The 10,367-nt window shown below is 26.9% G+C and overlaps 1 protein-coding gene across 1 annotated transcript in view; it reads right to left on the bottom strand.

Annotated features, from left to right (window-relative positions):
• Positions 1-2,157: 2,157 nt before the first annotated feature.
• Positions 2,158-10,367, bottom strand: part of LOC117178889 (2-aminoadipate transaminase-like) — a 14,461-nt gene continuing 6,251 nt past the window's right edge. Inside the window, exons 4-7 of the mRNA XM_033370417.1 lie at positions 2,973-3,027; positions 2,787-2,901; positions 2,561-2,666; positions 2,158-2,426 (exon numbers count right to left, since the gene is read on the bottom strand). Of these exons, the coding sequence (XP_033226308.1) occupies positions 2,212-2,426; positions 2,561-2,666; positions 2,787-2,901; positions 2,973-3,027 (491 nt within the window). The 3' untranslated portion in view covers positions 2,158-2,211. The remainder of the gene's footprint in view (positions 2,427-2,560; positions 2,667-2,786; positions 2,902-2,972; positions 3,028-10,367) is intronic.

Raw genomic sequence — 10,367 nt, 5'->3', positions numbered from 1 at the left:
TAGCGTCAAAGGAAATTGCTCCAAAAGCTGTAATAATTATTTTGGTATCGTAATGTACTTAATTACATACATAATTAATATATTAACAGAAACGTTTTAAGTTTAGAAATTTTATAACAAGAATTCATTTAGAATGAATACTATCAAAAATGGTAAGATCGAATTTTGTCCTAAATAAATTAATTTTTTACGAAAAAAGGAATTTTTAACAAAATAATAGAATCTTAGAAAAAAGATGAAATTTCAATTAGGAAGTTTATTTTTCTACCAAGAATGACGAATTTTCAACAAAATTCTGAACTCCCAAATACTGTATGAAAACAAATGAATTTGTTTCCAAATAGTTCAGTTTTTAACGATAAGAGATCGATTTTAAAACAAAAGGATTAATTTTTTACCAAAACAGAAAAATTTAAAAAAATGAATTATTAAGTAAAAAAGGTCAATTTTCAACAAAAATAGTAGAATCGAAATTTCTTTTAAAGAAATTTGTTTTTGAGAATCAGAAAAGAAATTTTTTTAAATAACTTAATCCTTAATGAAAAATATTAATTTCAACCAAGAATATTACTTTTCTACCAAAAATTACGAATTTTCTACAAAATCTAGAAAGTTTCAAACAAATATATTATTTTTAACTTAAAAATATCATTTTTAACCAAAAGTTGAATTTTCAATCAAAAAGTTTCGTTTTAAACCGAAACAGATGAAGCTTCAATTATGAACTTAATATTTAATGAAAAAATGGGATGGTTCAGTATTTAGTTAAAAAAATAATTTTCAATTTAAATAAGTGTAATTAAAAAAATATGTCTGAGTTCTCTACCAAAACAGATTATAATTAAATACATAAATAAACTTTTTGCCCCAAATAGAAAATTAAAATTTCATTTCAATAAATTAATTATGAAAAATACGAATTTCTAATAAAATCCATACATTTTTAAACAATCAGTTTTCCAACTAAAAAAGATGACACTTTATTTAAAAAATTTAATTTTCTACCAAAAGTGTCATAGTTGAATTTTCTGTTAAAAAAATTAATTTTCATAAAAAAAGAACAGTGTTGTAAAAATTATTTCAAAGGAGATCGAATCCATTTAACATTAGGCAGGTTTTGCACTTCAAGTCGCTGAATCGATCAGGAAGGGAATTATGTTGTTTTTAGATTGAATTTTAAGAGAATTATTTTTTCGTTATAAAAAAATTGTATGTTCAAAGGATTCATTTTTAACCAATGTGATTAATGTTAAAGACGAATTTTCAACCAATTCCTCGATTTTTAAACTATAAGGGAACAGTTTTTAAAAAATTTTTGTTGAAAATGTTCAACAATGTAGTTGATTTTTTTTTGTCTGTCTTGGCTAAAATTGTTTCTTGGTTAAAAACTCATCTCTTTGGGTAGAAACAAGATTTTCTTGGTGAACATGAACACAATAAAAATGTATCCCTTTTGGTTGAAAATTCAACTATTTTTTCGAAAACTTGCCTTTTTGGGTTGAAAACTCAACAGTTTTGTATATATTTTTCCTTTTTCTTTATTCGTCCTAGAGGTTTGCGCTCGATAATATATGCATATATACAATTATACATCTACAACTGTAATTTGGCGATTGTGAATTATCTTTTGTTGAAGCTCCTTTGTTGAGGACTCAACTATTTTGTTTAAAATTTGTCTTTTTTGTTTACATTCAACCACTTTGTTAAATGTTAAACTAATTGAGTAAAAATGGATCTTTTTTGGGTTGAATATTCATCATTTTAGTTGAAAATTTAATTCTTTTGTTGAAAATTCTTTCTTTCTTTGGTTGAAAATTAATCTTTTTGTTGAACATTCCTCTAATTGTTTTTAAGGTTGAACGACCGTTTAACGATTAATTTTTTTGGTTGAGGATTCATTATTTTAGTTTAAAACTTATCTCGGGTTAAAAATTTAAAAATTTGCTTGAAATGCACTTTTTGGTTCAATTCAGCAGGAAATCTTAAGTTTAAATATGTACTCTGGAACTTATTTTTACTCAAGGTCATTTCACCCTGTATGTGTATAATTCAATAAAAGTATTTCCTTATAGGGAAATAAATGTCTAATTTTCGATTATTATAAATTCACTTGGAACTTAATTAGCTAATTAATCGTCTAAACATCAACACAAAAAATTGAAATAATGTATTAAATGTATTACATCCATTTGTGAAAAATACAAAATTCCTTCACTTTACTTTCAATGCAAAAATATGTGTGCCATAATCATCCAGTCCTTCACATAATCTTTGAGCCGCCTTTCGCAGAGTTTCAATTGAATGAAATGTAAAGCAGAGTCTCAAGAAATTTTTAAAACTTTTTGAATACGAAAATTGGGCTCCAGGTATGGCCGTTACTTTGTAGTTTTCCTTAGACCACTCGATGAATTTAAATCCATCCATTTCTGTTAGATGTATAAACATTTAATGAAAAAATAAGCAATATTGCTAACTTTAGGTTGGAGATTTTTATCATTTTTGTTTTTAATATTATGAAAATTTTATGTTGGTATTTTAATAACTTAAGCAACTAATTTACCTTTAGGAAGTTCAAGCCAGACATAATAACCACCTTTAGGTCTCTTGTAAGAACAACCTCGTGGAAGATATTTGTCCAAAATATTGCAAAATTCCGATAATTTGTTCTAAAAATTTTACATTTTGTTCAATATGTCATATATCTCAGTACAATACTTCGACGGACAAAAAATTAAAAAATTATTCAAATAAACTGAAATTATTTAATTATATTTCCTTAGAATTACCTTGAAATTTTCATTTGCAACATCAAGATATTCGTCTGCAAGTCCTAAATGAAGAAAACTTGCGATTGTACCAGACATGAAATGATTAACCGCTCCACCACAATTCATAACACCTCTGAAAAAAATTAAAAATTGTCACTTCCAAACATAAATTTCCATCAATGTAATTTTTTAATTATAACTCACGAGTTTTTCATAATATTGACAACTTTTGGACTACATTCCATCCATCCAACGCGAACTGCAGGGAAGAAAATTTTGGAGAAAGACCCATTAGAAATAATATTTCCACCTTTGAAATCTTCATCTTTGGGATTATCAAAGTAAAATAATCTATGGGGTGGAAAACCTTCTTCGTAGTTCAAAAGATTATAAACGTCATCACAAACAACAACGAAAGAATATTCACGAGCAATCTTCACCAACCTTTGACAATCATCTATACAAAAATACTTTTAAGTTGTATCAGGGTGGCGATTTTATTCGAGGAATTAAATTCTTAACTTAAATTAGAACACTAAAAGTGGAACTTTTGTGAATTTTAAACTTTTTAAGCTGAAACTTTAAAAATCAGTATTTCATCAATGTTGCATTCAAACGCTCAATAATTTATGAACTTATGTTTAAATGTTCAAAATTCTACGATTTAATTTTTTTAATTCACACTTTTTAAATAAAAAGTTAAATTATTTTTATTATCAGTCGTTTTAAATTGATAATTATTTAACTTTTACTTATATTTTGAAATTCAAAAATTTTATTTACAATTAAAAAATTCAACAATTACAATTCTAACATTCAAAGTTTAAATTGACAGTCTTAAATTTAACGATTCAAGATTATTTCAAACAATTCAGTTTCAAATGTGCAGTTTTTAATATTTGATTTATAATTGCTTATTTTAAATGAACCGTTAAATATTTTTAGACATTGAAAAATTGTTCTTTTGTTAATGGAAAATGTAAAGAACAACCATAAACAATAATCTTTTCAAAAATATCAATATTAACAAAAATGTTGAACAAATTTTGAATTCTCTTATAAAATAAATTATTGTTCAATTATTAATACCCGAGCGATAGTTCAATATTAACAGTTATTCATTTATATTTTCAGTTGATCGACTTGAAACTACTTTTATACAAAAATTTTTAATTTTACCGATTTTCCTTGTTAATTTTTTAGCAAGGAAACGATCGAGTTTTTAATTTCTTTTAATGCTCATCAATCTCATTTCTGGGAATCAATTAGATAGCTACTAGTTTTCTAAAACGTTGTTTGTCAATTAGAACTCGTTTACGAAAAAATTGGTTTTTTCAACAACAGAATTGTATGGGTTGGAATCTTTATTAAATTCTAATATGAAATTATGTAAATATAACATTTTTTACCATTTTTTATACATACAGTACTCACTTTTTTCTTTAATTTCCAACGGTTGAAAGTTAAAGAAAAATTAATTTTAAACTCTTCAAATTCAACTGTTGAAATTCTAATTTTCTTCAGTTTTTAATATTTAAAAATTAAAAATGCAATTTTTGAACATGAAATTTATTTATATATTAATTTGGCTATGAAAAAAGTTTTAACAATACCATATTTTGATCATGATTCCGCAAAATTTAATAAATAAACATTTCACATTGTACATTTTTTTAAACACTTGATTTTTTCATAAACGGGTCGCCATTAGCAAATATTATTTTTCTACAAATTAATATAATCATCAAATAGACTCTCATTAGGGAAATTATGTGATTTCCAAAAAAATTCTTACTCTAATCATCTCCTTATTAGACTCTAAACCGCATTTTCAAATTCTTTAAATTGAGAACGTACGCTTGAAAATAAAGACCTGAAATGAAAAATGAATAAAGTAAAGTATTTTAGAATAATGCGTTATAAATTGTATGATTTCATAATTAAAATAATTAACAATTAAACTTATAATTCCGAAAAAAGTGGGAATTGAACTTATTTGAACCCTTTAACGCGCCAAAAACCGCGAAACTTCAAAATATAAGAAAAATTATTATTCCCACTGTTACACTTCTCTGTGGCATGATATTATCTCACTGATTTTAGAGACCCGGTGGGAAAATAGTATCCCAAAGGGCGTTAACAGGTTAAATTGTATCATATCATGTAATTGGATACATTTTACGCCTTAAAATTTGTTAACTTCCCTATCAAAAAATGAGTGTATTGATTAATTATTATTAGGAATATTATTTGTATTAAAATTTAAAAACAAGTGTCGTAGAACTTTTTAATCAATTATTGTTTTCAATGAAGTGCAATAGCACATTTTCTATTTTTTATTAGGAAAACTCCAGAGATTGTTATCTTTTAAATTACCTAATTTAAATAAATGTAATCCTTTAAATTTTAAAAGGAATTAACCCTAACGGACCTAGTGAGCGGAATGGTTACACAATTACGAACCCACAAAGTGACCACATAGAGGCGGTTCTGTTCAGTGGGCCCACTAGGGAAATTTTTCATTCTTTATCACATTAATATCGCAATTTCACATATAACTCAGAAATATTTTTAACTTTTTACAGATTCATATTTATTTATGTGAATTTATTTTGAATTGATTTATTTGTTATAAATTAAAAAATAAGAGCTGCATGCGGAAACCCGACGCACAATATTTCACGACACAGATTGCCGCATACCTTAATTCTTATTTTGTAAAAAATAAATCAGTACAAATACATAAATAATAATATGTAGATAAATAAAATATATTTGAGTTTTAAGTAAATTTATGAATAATTGTAAAAAGGATGAAAATATGCGCTAGCGGGCCCAGCAAATAAAATGGTCAATATGTGGTCACTTTGCGGTCACGTATTTGCTTAATCGCTTAGTTTACGTGGGCGGCTAGGGAAGATCTAATCCTTTTTACACTCAAAAAATAATTTAGAATTTATTTGAATTATGAAGTGCTTTTTAACTTACCAGGTCTTAAAGATATGCCAATTGGATTATGGATTATGGATTGGTATCGAATAAAACATCACCCAAAATAGTTTATGTCTGTTAAGAATGCAGCTTCACTCTCTTTCAGCAGAAGCGAGTTTTTCCAAAGTATCAAGATCAATAGAATCGACCTTTATCATCCTATAATCATTAAAATAAAAATAAACAAATAAAATATGTATAAATATTTATTTAAAATATTTTTGAAATCAGGGTATCACAATGATAATCAACGGACAATAATAGAAGTTTATTAAATAAAATATATACTCAATAATTTACAAATAGTGTATGAAGTGGAATTATAAAATTACTTATCATTGATCAATCAAGTGATAATGTTAACAAGGGAAATAACTTAACTGAACGACCCTCTAATACATTGTGATACACTGACTTTGAAAATGTTTTCAACCAAGATTTATATATTTTTATTGTTCAGTCTTTTCTTTTAATGTTTCGTGCCACGTGCTTGTCGATCAGTTTCCACTTTTGATTGTTTTACCTGCGAAGCAGAACGCTCATTTATCTTCTTCTCTTTACAGAAAATATTAGAGTGAGAAAAGTCTGACGTCACATTTCAAAAACGAAGTAAGGTAGTGAGGTTAAATACCGGCGTGCAATTTTCAATGCTATGAAGTTCAATCAGCTGAAGTTGTACAAGTTGTGTGTCATGTATAACATAAAATTGCAAGGTAATAATATTAATAATAATAATAATAATAATGAATATGTATTATTTACTGAACAAATTTTTTTGAAATAAAAATATTTAAATCTTACTATAGTCTAAGATTAACTATACCCATTTAAGTTGCGAATATTCTTAAACTTAGTGGGAAATTCTTCAAATTAGTCAAGAATATATATTCTTCAGTTAAGGGGGTCTTTATTTTACGTTAAGAATATATCCAACAACACTTTCTAAACTCTAAAATAAAAAAATCTTTCAATCAACAGTTCCATTAAATAACGTTTCTATTGACCTTGATACTTTCGAAAACTTGCTTTCGCTAAAAGAGAGTGAAGTTGCATTCTTAACAAGGATAAAAAATATTGGGCGATGTTCTATTCAATACCGACATTTCATAAGCAAATTGGCATATCTTTAGGACCTGGTAAGTTAAAAATGCACTTTGCAATTCAAATAGATTCTAAACTAGTTTTTCAGTTTAAAAATGATCAGACCTTCCCTAGCCGACCAACATAAATTGAACGATTAAGGGGGTGGGGGTAGGGTGTTAGAACAAATTTTTTGACCTAATTTAAAAAAAAATTTCTGAATTCACAACATCTCAAGAACATTATGTCCAAATTTTATGTAAATCGGAGAAAAACTAACGAAGATACAGCGTTTTGAGCGATCGCGTCAGACGAACTACGAATTTCCAGAGCGGACGAACAAGCTGCAAGTACCAGTAAATGGAGTAGAATTCAACCCAGGCAGGAACAAAAAGAGGCTTTGGACGTCATGAATGACAGCGATTTACTCTACGGACCTAGAATTAGTGATTCTATGTAAGTATAAAAAATTATTCTTTTCAAATTTGGTACACTATTTCCTCGCATAATTCAACAGGTAATCAAGAAGAGTTTTTTAAAGACCTTTTTTGTTCATTTTAGAATAACAAATTAACCGATTTTTTTTAGCAAAAATCGCGTTTTTGTCTTCAAAATGATGTAAAAAATGAAAGCAAAAAAAAACTCTTCCTGATTACCTACGGAAACATATCACCTTTAAAACTTATTTTTACAGTTTAAGGTGGGTTCCGAACCACCAAGAGCAACAGCTTTAAGTACTTAAAGAAAACCTTTTTCTGTACAGGTACCGGTCCAACGACTCTCCGGAGATGAACAGCTCCCTTGGTAGGATAGTGTTCGCCGCATGGGCCGCCGAGACTCTTCCAGAGTGCGAGGCGGAAATCGAACCCACAAGCCCAAGGAGTGGGTCCAAAGCCTACGCTTTAGCCCCCACGATCATCGTCCCATTTAAATATATTTTATTCATTTGGATATTATTATTTATGTATTCGTATTGATTTATTTTTTAAAAATGAAGAATTAACCGCTGAGTGCGACAACCCGTGGTGGTTTCCGCAATTGTGTAACCGTTCCGTTCACGAGGTCCGCTAGGGTTAATCCCTCTAAAGTTTAAAGGATTACATTTATTTAAATTACTTAATTCGAAAGATAACAATCTTAGGAGTTTTTCTGGTTAAACTCTATAACAAAAAATACTTACTATTGCATTTTACTACAAACAATAATTAATTAAAAAGTTCTACAACACTTCTTTTTAAATTTTAATACAATTAATTTTCCTAATAATAAATAATTAATACATACTTTTATGGTCGCCGGGGTACCGGGAAACCAGGAAATGATCGGGAATATAAGCGGGAAAAACCTGGAAATGACAGTAAACTTATTTTTTGACCGGAAGTTGACAAATTTTTCGACGAAAAATTTATCCAATTACATACCATATTACAGTTTAAAATAAGTTCAATTTCAAATTTTTTCTGAATTTTATGTTTAATTATGAACGTTTTTAATTATGAAATCATACACTTTAAAATGCGTAATTCTAAAATATTTCACTTTATAGATTTTCCATTTCAGGCCTTTATTTTTAAGGATACGTTCTCAATTTGAAGAATTTTAAAGTCTAACAAGGAAATAATTAGAGTAAAAATGTTTTTTGAAATCGCATAATTTCCCTAATGGGACTCTATTTGATAATTATTCATTTGTAGAAAAACATTATTTGTTAATGGCGACCCGTTTATAAAAAAATCAAGTGTTTAAAAAATATACAATATGAAATGTTTATTTATTAAATTCTAATGAAATATTAGTAATATATAATATTGTTAAAACTTTTATTATAAAACAAAGTGAATAAATAAATTTTGTATATGAAAATCGCCTTTTCCTTGAAGTTTTAAATCTTGAAAACTAAAGAAAATTGTTAAAATAAAAAAAAATTTATAAAAAACGTTTTAAGTTGATTAGCCGCAAATTTAAGTCAATCACTGATTTTTTATATTAAACTGTCGCTCGACAATTAACAATTGGACAATAATTAATTTTACAACACAATTCTAAATTTATTCAACATTTTTGTTAATAATGAAATTTTTGAACAGATTATTGTTTATGGTCTTTCTCAAACTTTTTCTTTGCATTTTTTTAATTAAAAAAAAAGAAAAATTCTTCAATATTTGGTAATATTAATTAATGTATTATATATTTAATATAATAATATTAATTTAATACTTAATATTTGACTGTTTATTTAAAATAAGCAATTATAAATCAAATGTTAAAAAACTGTACATTTGAAACTAAATTGTTTAGATAACCTTGAATCGTTAAAATATAAAACTGTTAATTTAAACTTTGAATTTAAAATCGACATTGTTTAATTTTTTTTTGTAAATTAAAGTGTTAAATTTTGATGTATAAGAAGCAGTTAACGAATTATTAATTTTAAAATGACATAAAATTAAAATAACTTAACTTATGATATGAAAATTGTGAATTAAAAAAATTAAATCCTTCGATTTAAATAGATAATATTTCTCTTTCTTTTGCTGTTCATCCTATAATTATTAAACTAAAAATTAGAAAAAAAATTTAAAATATTTAAATATTGGTCGAAAACATTTGTTAAATCGTGTATCACAATGTATTAATTAATTATATTCAAATAAACTTTTGGATAATCGACGGAAGATAATCGAAGTTTATTAAATATAATACATACTTATTAGTTTAAAATAGTGTATGAGGAGAAATTATAAAATTACCCATCTGTGCTGTGATGCTCTGGCCATCATATCTCCGCAAACTTTAAATAAATCAGGGCCAGGCGTACCAGCAGCAAGGTTTAAAAATTCATTATTGTAAATATTAAATCATGGATCTCGATCAAAGATGACGTAGGAGAGAATCGTTCCATTCAGTTATTATCCTTTTTAAAATAATCAATTGAACAATAAATTGATTATGTTAACAAGAGAAATACCTGAATATATTTTAGTTTTATGTGAATTTATTAATAAATGTAAAAAGGATAAAAATAGACGCTAGCGAGCACAGCAAACAGAACGCTCGAGTAAAAATGCTTCGACTTGAGTCCGACTTTGTTATGTCTTGAGTTCGTCTCATACAACGATGTCTGGCTGCGTCTCAAAACTGAGTCGAGACATAGGCATTCGTCTTACTTTTATGGCCACGACAGGTAAAACGGCGTTTACTTTTCTTAAGTCGAGCCTTGTCTTGGCTAAGACGACGTTTACTTGACTCAACACGAGCCTTGTCTAGGCTGAGATTATCGAACCTTTTTTGGCTCATAAATGAGATTAAAATTGACGAATGAAAAATTTGTAATTAATAAATTAGTTATTTTTAATTTAAATATTCAGAATCAGTGGGTCTGAACGAGTATAACCCTTAAAAATTCTCTTCAAACAAATAAAAAATGTAACTTTCTAGAAGGATCTCCTAAGCCGTTAGAGATACGTAAAAACAAACAGCATTTTCGCTATCATCGTCAAACAAGTATAATACAAATAACAATCCATA

The sequence above is a fragment of the Belonocnema kinseyi genome, chromosome 8, assembly GCF_010883055.1.
Source record: "Belonocnema kinseyi isolate 2016_QV_RU_SX_M_011 chromosome 8, B_treatae_v1, whole genome shotgun sequence".
NCBI classification, from domain to species: Eukaryota; Metazoa; Arthropoda; class Insecta; order Hymenoptera; family Cynipidae; genus Belonocnema; species Belonocnema kinseyi.
Note: the sequence above shows the minus strand (reverse complement) of the source record. Positions and strands in the feature narration are given on the sequence as shown.